The 20,746-nt window shown below is 36.7% G+C and overlaps 1 protein-coding gene and 1 long non-coding RNA gene across 4 annotated transcripts in view; both read right to left on the reverse strand.

The window, feature by feature from the left end:
• Positions 1-3,116: 3,116 nt before the first annotated feature.
• On the reverse strand, positions 3,117-6,306 carry LOC140148773 (uncharacterized). Its single transcript, XR_011858519.1, has 2 exons — positions 5,474-6,306; positions 3,117-5,432 (listed from the first exon to the last, which is right to left on the reverse strand). It is a non-coding gene; the product is annotated as an uncharacterized lncRNA (long non-coding RNA).
• Positions 6,307-6,317: 11 nt separating this feature from the next.
• LOC140148753 (ectonucleoside triphosphate diphosphohydrolase 6-like) overlaps positions 6,318-20,746 on the reverse strand; it is a 186,186-nt gene continuing 171,757 nt past the window's right edge. For all 3 annotated transcript variants that reach the window (XM_072170814.1, XM_072170822.1, XM_072170805.1), the window contains 7 exons: positions 20,498-20,615; positions 19,150-19,327; positions 13,661-13,797; positions 12,152-12,397; positions 11,687-11,743; positions 11,140-11,252; positions 6,318-7,224 (listed from right to left, as the gene is read on the reverse strand). In XM_072170814.1, coding sequence (XP_072026915.1) covers positions 7,147-7,224; positions 11,140-11,252; positions 11,687-11,743; positions 12,152-12,397; positions 13,661-13,797; positions 19,150-19,327; positions 20,498-20,615 — 927 coding nt within the window. In that variant the 3' untranslated portion in view covers positions 6,318-7,146. The remainder of the gene's footprint in view (positions 7,225-11,139; positions 11,253-11,686; positions 11,744-12,151; positions 12,398-13,660; positions 13,798-19,149; positions 19,328-20,497; positions 20,616-20,746) is intronic.

Raw genomic sequence — 20,746 nt, forward strand, 5'->3', positions numbered from 1 at the left:
TAATTATTTTGAAATGTTTTCACATTTTTAAATGTCGCTCAAACAAAACCCCAGAAAGTGATTAAAACACTTTCTGTGGTTTTGTTTGAGCGACCTTTTTAGTCTAGGCAATGGGTTATCCCGGAATAGAATACACACTCCCTATATGGAAGCTTTTGAAAATATCTTGATAATTTATCTAACATACAAATTTAAGGTTGCTGTAGTTTTGTCAAAATCCTAGATTTTGAATAAAACGTCTCATTAGAGAATGAATTTGGAGAAAACCTACTGATAATTACAAACACTCGTTGAGCAGCAAGACCTTCCCTCTAAGCTTTTAACCCGATAAGCTGATTATCTATTTGTTTTCATGAATTGGAAGACATTCTTTGATGTATTACTGAGCTCAATCATCTGAAATTACTGGAGCGTGAGTCACCCAGGCTGGTGGCTCAGCATAGTATAGTATTTTATTAACAGAAGGTTTTCTGCAAATTCATTTCCAAATGTGAACAAGACGTTTAATTATTACGATGGAAATATTAGTCGAACTCGTACGCGATGTTCATGATATGTTACGTACATTAGCCTTTTCGAGATATGGCGGACACAATAGGATGGCGCTGCACGAAGTGGGTAAAGTATTTTGAATTTGCCGGGTTTTACCCAGATTGAAGACCGCCAGCCAGATGGGTTCAAAGGTGGTTTGCTTGCGGAGTGAAACAGATATGTACAATGTGGCTTTAAAATGTTGCCGACGACATTTTGAGATAATGAAAATAAATTAATATCATTCAATGATGAACAACTTCTAACAAAATAGCAAGGTAATATTATGCAAGCTTTATCTACTCAATGGTTTTTTTTATTTCTTTGGTAATAACAAATTGACTATTTACAACGACGCTTTCACAAGTCCACTGAAATCCTTAATCCTCTTTGTAAATCATTTAAAAAGCAATTGAAAATGGATGATAGTTTTTGATTGTTTCTAAATAACTTAAATGATTTAAAACACGTTTGCACAATAATAATAAGAAACCTCGGTCCTTTCACGTTTCAATCAGCATTCGGTGATATCAGCTCATCCGGATTGTTGATCACGCAATACAGCAGTGATCGCCATACGTTTCTATAATGCTGCTAATTTATTGCACATTCTAGGGAAGCGTGGTTACCTTTTTGAAATCGCCGAGTGGGAAGGTTTTCAATGAAATATTTTTATGTTCAAACTGCTGCATCCTATGTATAAAAGAATATATGAATATTAGCTTCACATCATATATAACGATTCGTGATACCCAATCGTGCTAAAATTTATGTGGTTTAGGAGGCAGAGAATTTTATTTCAATTTTATATACGCCAAAATATTTTCTGAATTTAGTCAAAATTAACACTCAATTGATGGTAAAAATTTTTATGTAAATTAGGTCCCGACTAAACAGTACTGTTTCGTCATTATGGGAATCTAATCTTTTAATATCTGAAAGAAACTTTTGGGACCTACGTGGACTTTTCCTATAAATTGCAAGTTAAATTGTCATTTGTATTATTGATGATTTATCTTTGTTAATTAATATATCTTTTAAATGCTGATAAATCGTGGTTGGCTGGCCATCTGTTAATTCAATGTTTTATGAATATAATTCTACCACGCAGAGGGGGTCACACAGCATAATTTCACACCACACGACTTAGCTAGATTTCGGAGCTATCTGCACTTCAAATTCACATAAATTTCAAAGTTTATACACTATATTTGATATAATACTCATTTTTTTGTTATAACAAACTGGTACACGAAATATACTAGCTTATTACCTGTGCAGAAAGGGGATTTATACACATTCACTCAGCAATTTGACATGCCTGGCGCATCGAGCCATTCTCTGTCTGCATAACATGACTACCGCCCTCTATAAGTAAGGGCGCAAATTTGAATAACAATACGCTATCAATGCGCCTCATGCTAATTTCTATTGCCGCTTCCAGGAGTTGGAAAGCTTCCAATTGCAGAAATCAAAGTTTTCTCGAGCAAAATGTTATTCTTCTTCAGTGAAAGCATGAATGACATAACACCGTCGGATTATAAAATAGATTTAATGTTGACTAAATTTAATGAGATACGCAAACTTTAGGAAGCTGTGAGCGAGTATGAGAAAAAACCCTTTTGATCAAACTTGGAATGAACTGCATTGATACGCGCATTATGTAATTGTTAATTTATTCGCAACCACTGAAGCGAATCAAAATAAATTTTCGTATGTGATGCACAGTAAAATACGCTATGCGCTACATTTTAAATGTTTTGATTCTAATGTCTAGTCCAATTTTATCCACTCGGTATTTTTTTTCTGGGACACTGTGTATATCGTATAGCGAATACCGTATACAGTATACTTCTATGAGCGTGTTTATAGTGGGAGCAGATGTGCGGTACATTGCGGTACAATTTCTACACGGTTAGAGATTATCCGGATACTTGCCCACTATAAACACTAGCAGTATATGTATGTACGGTACATCGATATCCTTCTCAACCGAAGGATATTGTGGCGAGATATTCCCACTATAAACACACCAGTATAAACTGTGTGCGGTATTACCGGAAGTAGGAGCTTCTTCATGATGCGTAGGATGCGCGCAGGACATTCGGAACGATTCTCACCCCAAGAGTTATCAAAACAGAAGCTACATGTTCACCGCCATGATCATATTGTTAAATGGGCTCTTTATAGCTCGCGCCACAATATTTACACATTCCCCGTGTGACCTCGGGGTCATTGCAAATGTACGATAATGTTAGTTGGTATATAATCTGTGCGGTAACTGTGTCCCACTATAAACAGCAAGAGTATCGGTACATATACAAGGATTATCGTGTACGGTATACTCAAAATGCGGTATATTCACTATAAACACGCTCTATGTGATCGCAGCCTTAGAAGTTAAACATTACTGGAAATGGAATGGGAATAGATTAAATAACGAAGACATGATTCATCGAATATTCTACATCCACTAAAAAGTCTGTAGCGTTCTTAACAGGTAGTATACAGCTTTTTTGTGGTTATTGTGTCTGTAATATTTTCTTTGCAACATAAAGTGACAAATGGTACACACGTACACCCGATCATTAACAATAATCATGTACAATATTTATTGCCTATATCTATCAGCATATGTACATTTTTACATTATAACTGTAGGACAGTTTAACCAATATTGCTATCAACACATTTATACTTGAAATGAAGCTACCGTAGAATTAAGATGGTTCTAACTGCAATAGCTGCCTATTGTTAAAATTCATGGTAGCTGCAATACAAACTGAAGCTGAATACATAAGAGAAAACTACTGTATGAAACAAGCATTGTTGGATCTGTCTGATCTTATAGAGACTGATACAATAATGCAAATAGAAATGCAATCAGTGTAAGCAACTATGAAGTTAACAAATTGCCATAGGCATGGTATGTATTGCAGTAAGAATAGAATCACGGAGATTGGCTATATTAAATAATGAGATTTTCAAGAACGTATTTCAAGTTTGTATTGTTTCTAATTCTTTTCTAAGGCATCCTCATAACGCCTAGATCTTAAGATGAATTGTATGGTAGTCAAGGCCATAACGCTACAGAGCCTACTTCTATTATAATACCAGCCGTCACCAGCGTGTGTTGATCTATAGGATCTTGGTACAGTTTTCCAGCACATCTCATGTTACATCTGGTGTCCCACAAGGTACGGTCTTCGTTCCACTGATGTTTTTGGTTTTCGTGAATGAGCCATGGATAATATAATTTACTACCGTGACCACTACTACCTACACCGCTTAATTGCTATCTATAAATGTTATATCCTTAATTTCACGACAGGTGCATTGATATTTGACCGTGGCCTCAGTATTAAGATACTACAAGCTAAAAAAGAAAACGTAATATTGAGATCAAATTTAAAAGCTTTGAGGGTTATACGGTTATATATTACACAAGCTAAAAATTATTGTTGTATCACCCATAAGACATCCAGTGTAAATTGTAAACCATAGTTAACTCCATCGACAAGGCTTTAGACTCCGGTGCATTGGCCTTTGACGATGCGAGTTCCAATCCCGGAGCGATCCCTGTTTGTTGCGTGAAATAATTATTGAGTTAACTTGAAATTATCCTGCTCAAGGAACCGTTTGCTTATTGTTTCGGTTACCCGTGAGATCGGGAAGTTAATCCTGACATGGCTGCGATAGGGTACTGTGGCATGCATAGGGTGTTCGTTTCTGAACTGCATGTCCCTGATTGTTGCTGTGGTCAGCGAATTCATGCAATTTGTGCGGAGGCTTGTGGGTGTATCCCGGGATGTATGCCTATGCGTAGGGCTCTGTAAACCACTGTCCGTTTTTTGGACGAAGCTTAATTGTGCGGAAAATTAATCTTAAAGGGAGTCTACAGTAATCATAACATTGTGCCTTTTTTTCTAGAAAAATAATTATCAAGCACGAATCGCATGGTTTTATTTAAAACAAACTCATATTGACCATAAAAACGAATAAAAACAGTCGGCTCTCAGCACGCGATATTCAAAATTCCCGCGCCAAAATTCTCTAAGTGCAATGACGTAATGGTTATTCGTGATCAATTGTCGTCAGCCTTCATTGTATTACTGGGACATCATTGCACTCACCAATTTCGGCAACCGGGAATTTTGAATATCACGTGTTGAGAGACGGGGGGTTTTATTCGTTTTTATGGTCACTATGAGTTTGTTTTAAATAAAACCACATGATTCGTGCTTGATAATTATTTTTCTTACATATAAAGCATAATGTTGTGATTACCGGAGAGTTTCTTTAAGCTTTCCAAGCCCCCGACATCGCCAAAACGCAATTGCCTAGCTACGGTACCAACTGCCAGAATATTGACAACTTCCTTTGTTGATTCTTCCAATTAAACACAGATTCTTCCTAAATCTACCGAGATCTGTCATTTTGTGAGGTTTAGTACGTTATCTTTCGTGATACATGTATATACTTGGGTAACAATACAGGGTGTCCCCCCCAAAAAAAGAGGCCCCTCATTGCGCCCTCTTTTTCTCCTATTTTAGAAAAGTTGATCAAGTATATATTGGTATGTAAAGAAGCCTTTACCCGTTAGCTTTAATAAACCGAAACAATTATTTCAATCGGCTCATAACTTTTGAAGATATTCCCTTTTAAAGAAATGTACCCGTTTTTCACTCTGTCCACAGATGAGGTTTGGCTACATCAAAGATTAAATGACAATAAAAGGTTAATGACATGGAAAGATAAGGCCTCGGAACACATTCACTGGTGTGATAAACGCCAGCTAGCCTCCAAGGTCTTCGCAAGCGTATTACTGCTGTATTCTCAAGTATCCGGCGCACAAGGATGGTACGCAACGCAATTGATGCAATGAGGACTAGGGCTGAAACCTGTATTCGTCAAGGAGGCAACCAGGTAGAGGGCAGAGCACCACAGTAAACTCATTTCAAAAGAACCAAAGACAAACTAAACAGCCCTTTTCAGGGCTACCTTTTAAAAAAAAAAAAAGAGAAATGACTTATGTTGTCAATAAAAAGAAAGCAAGAAACAATAAGAAGTAAGAAACATAATAAAACAAAAAGGCTTAAAATAACCGAGAAAAACATAAGTAATTGCAAGTATAGCAAAAGAAGTCCCATCCCAAATCAATTTCGCCCAAATTAATGACACTTACCAAATCCATAACCCATAAGCCCACCGGTAAAGCCCATTCCCTAGAATAAAGTTGTTATTTTATAAAGTTATCATCGAGGAATGTTTTATATTCATGCATGGTATATGCACTTTTTCAATCTTTGAAGTAGCCAACCCTCCTTCGTGGACAGAGTGAAAAACGGATACATTTCTTTAAAAGGGCATATTTTCAAAGGTTATGAGCCGATTGAAATAATTGTTTCGGTGTATTAAAGCTAACGGGTAAAGGCTTCTTTACATACCAACATATACTTGATCACCTTTTCTTAAATATGAGAAAAAGAGGGCGCAATGAGGGGCCTCTGTTTTGGGACACCCTGTACAATAAACAACATACGTATTGTATTGTCATCCGGGTACTTCACTAACGGAAATTGTTCTATTACCCAAACAAATAATATGATAAGGAATTCAGCTATATACAATAAACTATCGGACGGTATCAAAACTATAATTTATACATTTTTACATAGTAAAATCATCCAAATTTATTCAATACAAATTTAATTTGTGCATTCGTAATTTTTGCATGACAAAACCAATAAGTTTTTACTTACTAATATTTCGTCCATCTCAATATTAGTAAGCAAAACTTACTGGTTTTGTCATACAAAAATAACCAATCAATTCTATTGTGTTGTGTCCCGTTTGTTTTACCTTGTTTGTTACTGCAATATGTGACCCGGCAGCACAAATGAGCCGTAAATTCCCTAAATTGTATTCTGAGTTACGGTGTAAAATGTGTACGAAGGTCATATTCATCGGTAACTTAAGCTGGCCCGACTTCCGTCTCATTTCGATAGTCAAAAACTAATCAATAATCCTATTGTTGAAGTGGATAATAAGCTTCTACCTTAGATGGCTATAGAACTTTTAATAGCTCTGGTCTTTGTTTGCTTATATTGCTAAATCCTGTTCAAGTGGTAGGTTACCAGGCATTGTATTTTGTACAGGTATGCATAACCAACAATTAACAATGAGAGAACTTTTTAAACCTCGTTGACTTGGGGATGATTTGAAATGACCGCCAATTATGACTGTTTGATATTTATTGCCAACAATGTGGAAAAAGAGACACATGTAAAAACGTAAAAGCTATAATTTTGTTGAAGGAGCAAAGTTTAACAAACCATAACCCCGCTTCTGGATATCGTTTGAAGTCAAATGATATACCATTTTTAAATTTATGATGTTTATTTTTTAAACACGAAATAAAACAAAATTGACCGGGGGAGGAATTTACGGCTCATTCGCCGTGGACGGTCACATATAATTAGAAGGAAGGACAAAATGTCCAAGAGGCTTTAAAATATAATTGTGAGCTATGTAAAAAAGACAAAATCAGGTAAATTGCAAGCAAAAGTCTAATTTTGTCACATTAGATTAGCATAGGAAAATATTGCCATGTTTTTAGTATGGATGCTTCTGAAGCCAGTCGACAGCAAATCCAAGTGCCCAACTAAGCGCGGCCTGTAACGGAACCGGCGTCTGTGGAAAAATTAATCAGATACAAAAATAATAATAATAATAACAATAATAATAATGTATGATCATGATCAAAATACATATAAAACATTACACCTTAAAAAGAAATTATTTTACGGGGGATTACTTCCGGTCACTCAACAATTTTACCTCTCACCTGCAGGATTGATTGAAAATATTCAATAGCAAATATTTTAGGTAAACAAATCCAGTAATTTACTCAAGACTTAAGCTTTCGCCATCTGGGATGATGGATTCCTTGAACGTGAGATGGTTGAACATAGTTTACTGCTTCTCCCAAGGAAACGGGCTGTAGCCTCATTCCCATGGTGTGGTGATAATAAATGCGATCTGAAGAAATGTTTCCGACATCCCAGTTGCCTTGGTTCCCCTCCTAATACAGACGGTCTCGCTGACACTTCTTGCAAGTATGATTTGCATCCTTTAGGAGAATGGTGGCCCCTCCCCTCCCAGTCTATGAAATGGTTTTGTATGGCAATATGATATGTGATAGCTAACTTGTTGAGCTCTGTGGTGGAATCTTTCCTGCTTTCGTGGGTGCGATTTTTTGTTTAAATTGTCTCTGCCTTATCTGCATCACTCTGGTGAAGGCTTTAAGCCGCGCCGTGTCCCAAAATCGTTACACTGTATACCTAACGTAAAATTTGTCACAACCTTTGCAGACGATGTTGTAGAAAACATCGCCCATCTGGCTGTTAGTTTCCTCTATGTCTTTGGGATGTGTTATGAGGTTTCTTTTGCTGTGGAAGTCTAGTATTTCCAAAGGAGATACGCTTTAGTGACGGGTTGTGATTTGTTTTGTGCTTGCCGTTGGTCGCAGACAGTTTTTGCTTGACTCTACCGTCCGCTTTAGATATCCACAATCTCCCCCTCTTCCTCTTTCTTATCTGCCTCCTCTGAACATGATCCATTCTAAAGTCACATAGGTATGAAATTTATTATACTTAGTTCTCTGGAATAGCATTCTCAATTGTTGCACCTACAACTCCTTCACAAGCATTGGATCAGATCACCGTGTTGTTACAGCAAAAGTACGTCTCAGCTTGAAATCAAATGGCAAGACACCCCACGGAAAATCAGGTACAACTGGAAGGTTTTGGCACAAGACACGCAACTATAAGACCTGTATGCTGTTAAAGTACGGAACAGATTCAGTGCTCTGCAGCATGAAAGTGAGGGCGATGAAGATGCTACATCCACATATGAATGTTTCATACAGGCAAACAGGGAGGTTACCGCAGAACTGATACCAAACGCCCCCAAACGCCAAAGGGGACAATCTGGACTGATTCCAGAACAGAGAGTGCCCAGAATAAAGTGCATGAAGCATATGTGAAGGATACCCACGAATGGACTAGCGTATCAAGATCAAAACTACAAGCAAGGAGGAATCACCTAAAAGAGACACATGACAAAATTAATCAAGAAATCCTGGAACAAAAGATCAGCCAGGTAGAGAAAGCAGATCAAAATTGCCAGCATAAAGCTGCATGGGATCTGATAAATGAGATCAGTGGAAGGAGACCTGCCAAAAAAGGTCAGATCAAAGGGGACACATAGAGTGAGAAACTACATTCTTGGGTTTCCCATTTCCAGCAGCTAATTGGGAATCCACCAGTCATCACCAATGAGGATGAGCCGATAGAGCAGGTGCATCGGGAATTTGACATGCGAACAGATGCTTTCGATCAGGAAGAGTACGAGGCAGCAAAGAAGGTCATCAATGAAGGAAAAAGTGCAGGTGATGATGAAATCACACCAGAAGTTTTAAAGAGATGCAACCTTGATGACATCATACTCTATTTCTGTAATGAGGCATTACTGCATGGTAGGAAACCCGAGCAGTGGTCAATTCTCAATCTCATCCCAATTCCAAAAAGCGGTGATCTTAGAGAGGGAAGGAATTTCAGAGGCACCTGTTTATCATCCATAGTGGCAAAGGCCTACAACAGACTATTACTCAACAGAATTCGTCCCTACCAAAATGGTTTCCGTCTTTGAAGGTCGACAGTGTAACAAATACTGGCCTAGAGAAGAATTATTGAAGAAACAAACAACAACAATCTGCAAGCAGCACTGGTCTTCATCGATTTTAAAAAGGCATTTGACACCATCCATCGAAGGAAAATGCTAGACATCCTAAGAGCATATGGAGTACCCGGAAACACCTATGAGAACACTGTTGCCCATGTTACCACACCAGATGGAATCACCGACGACTTCATAATTCAGGCTGGAGTACTGCAGGGGGACACACTTGCACCATTTCTATTTGCAACAGTCCTCGACTATGCTCTCTGGAAAGCACTACATGGGAATGAAGATCGTCTAGGGCTCACACTAAAAACAAGGAAAAGTCGGAGGATAGGCCCGCAAACAATTACAGACCTCGACTTCGCTGACGACATAGCACTATTGGCCGACAGTCTCAGTGATGCCGAAGTGCTACTCCATCTTGTTGAAACTGCAGCACTAACAGTCGGTCTCAGCATGAACGCCAAGAAAACCAAGGCAATGATTTGCAATATGGCTGCATCCCCAATCCGAACACTTGATTGAAGCGAGCTTGATGTAGTTGACGATTTCAAATACCTTGGGGCTTGGATTGACAGCAGTGAAAAGGATTTTAACATCAGGAAAGCCCAGGCATGGAGGGCATGCAACAGCATGAACAAGATATGGAAGAGCAGCCTGCCTAGAAATCTTAAAACCAAGCTTTTCACCACCACAGTCGAATCAGTTCTGATGTATGGTGCAGAAACCTGGACAGTTACATCAAAGTTTAGGAAGGCGCTTGATGGTTGATACACAAGACTACTGAGAAAAGCACTTAAAGTTACCTGGCAGTCGCACACCACCAATAAGGAGCTGTACGGCAATCTCTCCCTAATCTCCGAAAGGCTGAAAACAAAAAGGCTGAGATTTGCTGGACACTGTGCCAGAAGTGAAACAGAGGCAGCTTCCAGAGTTTTGCTGTGGCAGCCTACGCATGGTAAAAGATCAAGAGGACAACCACGGAAGGACTACATTAAGCAACTAATCGAGGATACTGGACTAGAGAGACAAGACATTAGGAACGGCATGCAGAACAGAGTTGTGTGGAGAGCCATCAGCGGAGTCCGACTAGGCAAGTCGACATAAGCAAGTAAGCAAGTAGTTCTCTGGGTTGATAGGATGAACAAATTTTAATCTTTCCCCAGAGCAGCCAGGGCACATTTAAAACGTTGGGAAAAAACTTGTGTATTTGTTATAGGGCTTAAATATGCAGTTCTGATGCCTTCCGATAGGAATGCAACGAACACCATTCGAACCTAATACCTATAGATTTATATCTCCCACTCTTCTCCAGCGTACCTATGTGGCTCAGTTGGCTAGAGCGTCGTGCTAGTATTACGAAGGTCGCCGGTTCGAATCCAGCCAGACCGGCCAAATGCACTGGTTTTTTTCAACGTCTATGTGCGCTTTCTGCTCTGGGGAAAGATTAAAATTTGGTCATCCTATCAACCCAGAGAACTAAGTATAATAACTTTCATATAAAATTATAGTTCACTGCTTATATCACCACATTATTGGAATGAGGTTGCAGCCGATTTATTCGTGAGAGGCAGCAACTAAATCACTGATGAGGAAGCCGTCTTCCCAGATGGCGAAGACTAAAGTCTAAAGTCTAAGGCTAAATTAAGTACCGAAAATACTTACTAAGTATTTCCGTTTAATACCGTTTATTTAAAAACATTATACACATTGTAACGAGGCTATATAATGCAGTGTAATTATTTATCGAGAACAAGAAGGCCATATTTATTTCCTAGTATGAAGTGTGGTTTTTGCACAATTAAATACAAAATTATCAGATAGATTTGATAAGATAATTTATTAAAGAAAAATCGTACATACATCTATATGAATATTTCTATCCGGTGAAAAACCAAAGCCATGATGCAGCAATGTATAGACGTAAACAAGGTCGATGCATGCGAACGGTTCGGATAAGTCCGGATTTCTACAAGCTGGAAAAAATAACACCAATGAAAATATAAGTCTTAGGAGACCATAATAAAAATATTTATTTCTTAGAACTTTATTTTGTTGTTCACTACCGTCTGTGTCCACTGAAATTGAAAGTTTTTAAAACCCGAATTCTCTCATTTTGCACAATTCACACAGAATAATTGTGTGAACGGTAAATGTCAGCCAAAGTCAGTTTGCACAGGAGTAACCACAGCCCCCTCACTCATCGGCCGTTCTTCACTGAAGCGATAGTATTATTAAATAGAGGGCTAGTTCAGAGTTAATTTCCAGTTGAAAGCGCAAGACCGTATAGTCATTATTCCTATGATGACTTGATTCGGGCAATGCTATCTTTAATACACCAGCTTTAAAAAGCTAGTGCATTTTTCATGAAATAATTTGGAAAATATGACTATTTTATTAATGTGCATACCTCTTCTTGCAGCGTCGTCTATATCTTTCATACTTATTGACCATGTAGATTTTTTTCCTGCAACAAAGGGCAATAACTATAATTATTAATATTAATTGCATATACTACGATAATAACAGATTTTTATAATGATGATAGATGATAGATGATGATAGATAGCTGATGATAGATGATGATGATGATAATAGATGATGATGATGATGATGTTGCTGTTGCTGTTGCTGCTGCTGCTGATGATGATGACGATGATGATGATGATATTGATGATAGTGATGATGATTATGATGATTATTATGATGATGATGATGATGATCATGATGATGATGATGATATTGATGATAGTGCTGATGATTATGATGATGATGATGGTGATGATGATGATGATGATAGATGATGATAACGATTCATGTTTAAATGGCAATTGGATTTCTCTCAGCTAATATGGATATGCTAAATCAGACTTACGTTTTGGAATAAAGTGTCCTAATTTTTTATGAAGAACATAAAACTGTTCTGTATTGATTTCAGGAAAATGTTCTTTGGGTTTTTCTTCTGCATTATCCAGAAACACAGTGATTAAAACAGTACATATATTGTGGATATTATGTTGATGCGGAAGCGTAATGCCAGCGACGTTTTGCGTAGAACTGTCAAATGAAATATCGCCGTTGTAACCTGGAGGTAGACAAACACTGAATAATGTACTAGGATCTGAAAGAACAAACGATATACAAGCCGATTCAAAAAGAAGTAAACTCTCATGTTTGTGGCGCTTCGGTACGAAATCTAGACGGAAATGAAATTAAATGTATAAATTCGCTGTAAATGAAAATATCATTGAAAAGAGCCGATTCTAAACGGCTACATTGAAAAAAAGGAATTGTTGGATTTGCTTACTATAAACCCGAGTTAGACTCATTTTAATCATAAAAAATAACAAGAAACTCATCAAATTTGATAAGATTACCTTTTCATTTTAAAAAATGAACAGATTTTTCTCAAAACTGACCAAAAAAAGGAAAATTTGAATAGTTGTCCGAGGAGGGAATAACAGAATCTTTTCAAAATAATTGGGTAATCTTGTTAAATAATGAGTTTGAGATCTTGTCAATTTGAATAGGTACTTGTTAAAATAAAATGGAAACGATAAGAGTGTCGATTCAAGCGATATACCTAATTAAAATGAACAGTATATCTCATTTGAACGAATAGGAATCAAAAATAAATGAATAGGGATTCTATTTAAAAAATGAATAGTGCGAAATTAGAGTGTATGAATGACGCGTGTAATTTTATTATCTACCTATGGTATATCTTATTATCTAACCAGTCTACTTTCGCATGGTATTAGTCGAGGGCTCTTTATAGTTGTTTCTAATGATAGGTCCTAGGCTGTTGTAAATGACTCTATTGGATTTCTTGACACTGAAAACATGGGTATAGACATCAGAATCGTGTTGCTGGGTGCTTCTCTGACCAAGTTATGGTGATTTTAAAGGATTTTGGCGGTCATTTTGAAAAACGCCCTCTAGCGAGAGTTCCCCACACTTATCGATGGTGCAGACCCCTCTCATTTTATTTAGCGTCCTCAAGTCTATAAAGAAACCCCTTCAAAACTTCTTGTACTCAACCCGAGAACGGGACTTCCATTCTGTACCCTACTATAATTCATTGCATATTTTGTACTGTTCTGACTTACAGAGTTTTCTTATAATTGGTCCCTTCCGTTTTGGCTCGAATAACTCAAATCAAGCCTGGCTATACAATCGTTCACAGTGACGGTTTTCCGCTTCGCTAATTACGTTCTGATTGGAGTTTATAGCCGAGCTAAAACGCCATAAACGGCTGAAAGGGGCCAATTATAAGAAATCTCTATTAGAAATAGGGATATAATGAACCCTTACCTAAATACCATTCGAAAACTGAGTATCAAGTGTATCTAGGAGAAACTAATATTTTCACATGGTATATTACCGTTTGTAGGTTTATTATTTCCAAGTAACTCAATAACTGCAGTGGAAAGCTCTTGGTATTTTAATAAACCACTTCTTATTCTTTCTTCTGTTTGAATTATGCCGAGGCGACTCTCTACTCGACCTAAACCAGAGTAACTGCATAACAAAGCAAAATAACAAAGAAACTATTAAAACAACACGTTCAAAAGGAATGCTTACAAAACAGAGTCGAATGAAAGATATAATTGCATGGTAAACAATAGCAAGATTGCTGCATTTGAACCTCAAAAAGCACGTATCCTTACAAGCGGAGAAATTTTAAAAGGCAACGGGCCTCTCTTATATACTTGAATTGTAGGTATACTTCACCAATAGCTACCAATTTAGTATTGCTCATTTTTCACAAGTAGTAGAATGAGTAATTTTAACCCTTATGACGGAAAAAGAAATGAACAAATATTAAAACTGGATCAACTTAACCCTACAACTATACAAAGGGGGGCACCACCTTAAGATTTGTTATCCGTCATTTACGCCCAAACGACCTAAGCTAATCGTAGATACATCCTTTACGCTCATTTTGGTAATAAAATATTTACTTCAGCACCTTACCCGGGGGTAGGACTGGCCATCAAAGATGGCCATAGAGAGGGAGGGGGTGATGAGGCCCCAATAACCTTCATTTCGCTCTTGTGAAATTATTTCAAGAGCTACTGACTTTTTACTTGATAGTTAGGTGAAAATAGTCATTTCCTTTTATATTTAGGAGAAAATTCGGTGAAAATCGCTGTAGAATTTTTAGCTGAAAATCAACTTTGCCTATACTTTTGTACATAGCCAGAATTTCCCAAAATTGCATGGGCGCCCTCACATTATGACGTCATAGCTACATTGTGTAGGGAATGTTTGTACTTATTTTGGTATCACTAGATAGAAGAGACCCATTGTTATACATTAGTACCAAATATAACAGTATATGACCTTTATAGGTGCTTGAAACGATCGAATTCGGTGTTAAAAGTAGCAAAATTTTTAGTTACACCTTTTCACTTCATAATTAATTTTCTCGGTCAAATGAAAAGCAATAATTTAAATTTTTTTCGGTAAATGTCCGAAGGAAACTATAATGCTTGGTACTGTACACTTTTTCAAACCATGGTGTTAAAATTAGGTGTGAAATTTAGGCTTCTAGTATAAGATTTTCGATATTTTCACAGGCTTCAACTCGCCCCGTGAGCTTTTTTTGAGGTCAACGTTTTGCTTTTCAAAGTAACTTAATTCGCTAACGAAAAATATTTCCCAACTTTCTAAAGCACATCATATGTCATAGTTTTGTCAGAATTTCGGTTTTGATTGCACCATTTTTCAATTCCGACTACCAATTTTGTCAAAATCAACTCGTAAATGGATGGATGATTTTGCAAGCCACAATAGAAATATCGATTATTTCTACTGGTTCGCAAGTGAAAAAAAAAGGTGAAATCAAAACGGATATTCTGACAAAACTATAATATTTACACGGTGTAAGTGGGAAATATCTTTCTTTAGCGAATTATATTAGTTTGAAACGAAAAAAAAAATAATTCCAAAAAAAGCTCGCGGGCGAAGTTGAATCCTGTAAAAATCTGAAATCTTTCACTGAAAGACACAATTTCATGCCTATTTTTAACACCAAGATTTTTTAAAGTATATCCAAGCACTATGTTTTTAACTGACATTACTGAAGGTGACCTAATCGTGCTAATTGTCAGTTTTAAGGGTATGAGGCTTAGGGTATTTGCTGCAAGACGACCAGTAGGCCCATACGTATTATTTTTTAATAAGATTTTTAATTTCTTATTTAACCTGGTCAATTAATTATTTCATGTCAGACACTGGCGTTACCCTATTCCCCGGCCCTATTCAGAACTGGCTGCAAGATCTTTGTCAGCCACTACATCTACCCCACAAATCAAATGCAATAATAGAGCGGATAATGTTTCATATTTTGATATGTCAACGTGTGATTATAATCTCAACTCCCTCAATATTTCCGTTACTCTATGTAATATTGTTGGACTTGCAGTTGAATATAGAATATGGTAATCTCTTGTCTGTGCTGTGAACTTCCAGTCTGTGCCTTGAAAACAAAAACTGACAAAAATCGAAATCATTTCAGCTGATGAATGGCAACACAACATTCGTAGTGGGAAAGATCTTTTTATCGTACATGTGGTGTGCTTAAATAGCCTGAGTCGCTCGGCCTATCTCGAACAAAATCGCTATGCGTGGCTGTTGAAGAACTAGTGGATTCGCTCTACTATCACGGCAATTTTTGACGATGACGCTGTGCGCTATTCCTCTACTGCTCGCAATTTACGTATGTATGCCATAGAAAATGAAATGCACCATTGCTACATGATTATATCAACATGGTTAAATGTTCCTTTTAATCATATGGATGGAATAGATTAGGCTATAATTGACCAGCAGCACAACATGGTAACATTTACACAAAGTTCACGCCTTACTGGCAACAACATTGATGCTAGGTTTATAGTCCAAACGCTAGCGATATAATATGATTTGGCGTGTGTATAATGTAGCTGCTACTTCATCGCCGGATATACGACTCCAGTCATAATCAAAACCCAGTTCCAATAACGCAAATTTTATTTAAATCTTCCAAGCTGTAAGTGCTTAAACCACATTACAGCATGAAAGAAAGATCGAACATAAGCAAAACATTTGAATGTGCGTTTTGCAAAATTTTGTAATAATATTTTCTGACTGACGTCATTTACAGATAGTATACCTTTGAGATTGAAACAAGTCGCTGATTCATAGTAAATTTATACAAATGAAAAGCGTGAAAGCTATCCTCGCGCAAATATCATCTTCTATAAATATTTTGCTGTTTACAAGCGCTTTGGTTACCACTTGTCTAACAACGTAAAAGCGCTACAAAATACTGCTTCAGCGTAACGAACTAATATTTTACGCGCTTGTTTTACTCTTTCAATATTACCTGAGCTTTGACACAAACAGTTGGCGCCGAAAGAGCTTGATACTATATAGTGTAAAGTCTCTTTTGCTTTACTTGTAAAAATGTCTCAACAATAATTCAATTGTATTTTACATGTGTTCTACAATGCACTTAACACATTAACACTTAACAGTAGCACCATAGCTTTCCCAAACCATCCATGTCCCTTTCTTGTCTCATTGGATTCTTAATTCAACTACCTTCCCCTTCTAAAGTATGTTTCCACCATATTTCACTTAAGATTAGCCTATGTGTTCCTCTTTATGTTCGAGATCAGTGATGTACCGAGGAAACCAGGAAAAGTAATCTGCTTCTCACTTTATGTTATGGAGGTGAACGAACGAGATGTCAATTTAGTACCATTCATGAGTGCTGATTGGCTACAGCGGCATCACGTGATATCTCGCGTTTACCTTGCTTGTTACGGTGTTTTTTAAATGATGATCAGGGTTTACGAGAGCCGGGGGATGTTAAATCTGAACAAAGCAAAGACAAAGCAAAACAAAACAAACAGTCTACTTTCTCACCTATGTAGCTACAAAGTTGTCCTAAGCCCCCCCCAAAAAAAAAGGTTCATATCTTAAATCCGCACGCTTAAATATGCGAAAGCAATTCTAGTGCTATGTGCTGAGCCATACTGGATTTTATTTCTTTTGTTTGCATTCACTTTGGTTGTTGAAAAAGAAAAAAAATTTTTTGGTTAAATGCGAGAGACAAACCTTTTTATATGCTAGGGTTACAATGTACCTTTTAACTTGAAACAAGTCACCAAGCCATAATAAAAAAGTAAGTATCTTGCCGAGCGTATATCTCCTGCAAATATTTTGCTGTTGCAAAGTGCTTTGAGTTCTTTGGTTACCGTTTACCTAGGCATGTAAAATTACTGCTTTAAGCGTACCAAAATATTTATTGTTACACTGTGTAATGTTTCAAACCAGTTACTATAATTGAGCTGTTAAAATATACTGCACAAAGCACTAAATACTTAACCACATTCGGTAACGGCATTACCAAAACGCAGGGCAAAATGTTGCAATTGTTTGTAAGCATGGTAAGAGCGCGATACTATTATATTATCTTTGCTTGCCGGAAAATGTCGCTACAATATAATACAATTGTATTCTACTTGTATTCTACAATGACACTTAACAGTAGCACCATTTCTGTTGTTACTATACACTATCGTCATTGTCTTTCTAACTTTGTAAATCCATCCATCTTTCTTTCTTGACTCGTTAAATTCTTAATTCAACTACCTTCCCTTTCCAAGAATGTTTCGAATATATTTCTTCTACGATTTAGCTGATGTGACTTTTTTTTTATCATTAAAGCTGGGTTATATCTTTGTGTTCTGGATTAGTGATGCTCCAAGGATGTAAATTGTGTGGCATCTCAGGGGCATGGAGTCAGTTTCGTGTATTATTTGTTTTCAATAATTATCAGAGATTACTCGTAGCCAGGGGAAATGAAATCTGAACAAAAGAAAACAAAAGGACAACTTCATCAATCTACAATGCAAACAAATTGAACTGAATGCATCATGATAAAGCGTTGAAGAAAGCTACATTAGTTCCTTCTCGTGGGTGAAGGATTTTTGTTCAGTTTTATAAATCATTGGTTGGCGGTTAAGCCTAATAATTGCAAATGAGTATTAATTTTGCACTGGTAAACAATTACCCTATTATTGCATCGGTATTTGGTTTTATTATCAAAAATGCCAAAAAGGTGTACAAAAACTGGGTTCATGAAGGCAAATTTCAAGAAGCCAAATTGCCTTATGTCTTTGGAAATAAAATCAAAATTCAAGTTTAGATTCATAGTCATTTAAAGGATGCCTCCGGCAATCACAACATTATGCCTTATCACGTGGTTTTATTTTTTTTTAAACCTCACATTGACCACAAAAACGAATAAAAACAGCCGGCTTTCAACACGCGATATTCAAAACTCCCGCGCCGAAATTTACAAAGTGCAATGACGTCATGGTTACTTGTACTCAATTGTTGTGAGCCTTCATTGTATTACTGAGATGTCATTGCACTGGACAATTTCGGTGCCCGGGAATTTTGAATATCGCGTGTTGAGAGACGGCTACGTGATTTGTTTTTATGGTCAATAAGAGTTTGTTTCAAATAAACCACGTGATTCGTGCTTGATAATTAATTTTCTATCATATAAGGCATAATGTTGTGATTGCCGAAGTCATCCTTTAAAGGGGCACTTCGTGATCCACAGTCTTATCACAGACTTACTAAAACAAAATGACATTTTGTGCCATCATTATGCCTTTCTTGCCGAATCGGTCGTTTGACAAAGGTATCGTCCATTTTGTATTTTCTATCTGTCGTCAATCATGCAACAGCTGCAATTGTTAAATTAAGCATTTTTCGCGGATGTCTATAAGCCAAACCATGTTAGAATCATGCAACGCCACTTTAACTAAGCTGAAATAGATATTCAATACCAGCTTAACACTTATTTACCTTTGTGTGAAGATTCGTACAGAGTGATGAAACAGATCTACAGTTTGTAATTGCTTAGATAATAAAGTTTCTTTCAAGGTTTTTGATTCTGTTGGTTGGAATACAAGTTGTACTGAGCCTCCTCCTATACCAATGACACCGTAGGTGGGATGAGAAGAATTTGTCGACTGGAATACACCTGAGAAAATATGCCAAAAATGAATGTAAATAAACTAAAAAAATACATATAAATCTTAAATCTTAGACTATCTTTTGAATAAAGTGCTCTTCATATATTTTTTGTAGTATTTTAGGGTTAATGATACCACGTAATCAATAGCTGGAAAAAAGAATCGTCAAAGAATTATTTATTTATTTCATATTGTCACTGGACAAAGAAAATATGTAATTTGACTTCTAAGATGAAAAACTTATCTATGTGGATTTTTGGCAACGTAACAGTGACAAAACAGCCCGTGTGTTGATATTGTCATTTTCAAGGTTCCCAAAAGACCTAAATATAACTTATGTACTTCTGTTACACATCATTATTATCATTTGTCCCAACGTAAGTTCACCAAACACTGTAGGCTACATAAGCGGTTTTGCCACTGTTACTGAGAATACATAGTAAGTTTTGAATTTCAAAGGTCAAATTACATGTACATTATTAGGTTTTTTCCTTTAAAGGATGACTCCAGCAATCCTTATGCCTTATATGATAAAAGATTAATTATCAAGCATCACGTGGTTTTATTTGAAACAAACTCATATTGACCATGCAATACAGCCGTCTCACAACACGCAATATTCAAAATTCCCGGACGCCGAAATTGTCCAGTGCAATGACGTCCTAGTAATACAATGAAGGCTGACAACAATTGAACACAAGTAACCATGACGTCATTGCAATAGACAATTTCGGAAAATTGTTTTTCTAACATATAAGGTATAATGTTGTGATTGCCGGAGTCATCCTTTAATGTCTATAATGTTGTTTCCACGCTCCACACCAAACGCCTTCAAACTGACACATTATCCTAACCGCCGGCCACATTTACAGGTATTTACATTGTTATAACGTTCAAAGTTTGGTTTTTCATGAACACTGATCTCACGACCAGCTATATTGAAAGAAAATTTGTCTGGACCTCTCTACCATCATTGGATAAGTTTGAGACGCCGAAGGTCAATATTAAAATTTGCCGTAAATGTTATTCAAAACCTTACAAAACATGAAACAATTCAAATAAAGGACAGTTTGCCATAGCCAAGATTTTCGTTAAACTTATTATGTATACAAATAATATATTTTCTACAATGCCTTGGCATGATCTGATTTTAATTGAGGTCTCAAAAATTATCTCACCGTTAACATAATTTATAGTCATCCATTGATAAAGCCCTTCTTCAGATCCATCAAGTATTCCAAAAGTGTCATCGTATGACGTCACTAACAGCGGTGATGATTGTAAGTATCCATATGCCTAGAATGAGGACAAAGTGCCATTTTGGTTTAAGATATAATTGAATTAAAAATATATTTTACGAAAACGCCATTCTTATAATAATAATCAAGTATTTTCCAATAGTGGTACTAAGCGTTATTCTACCAAAT

This window comes from Amphiura filiformis, chromosome 1 (assembly GCF_039555335.1).
Source record: "Amphiura filiformis chromosome 1, Afil_fr2py, whole genome shotgun sequence".
NCBI classification, from domain to species: Eukaryota; Metazoa; Echinodermata; class Ophiuroidea; order Amphilepidida; family Amphiuridae; genus Amphiura; species Amphiura filiformis.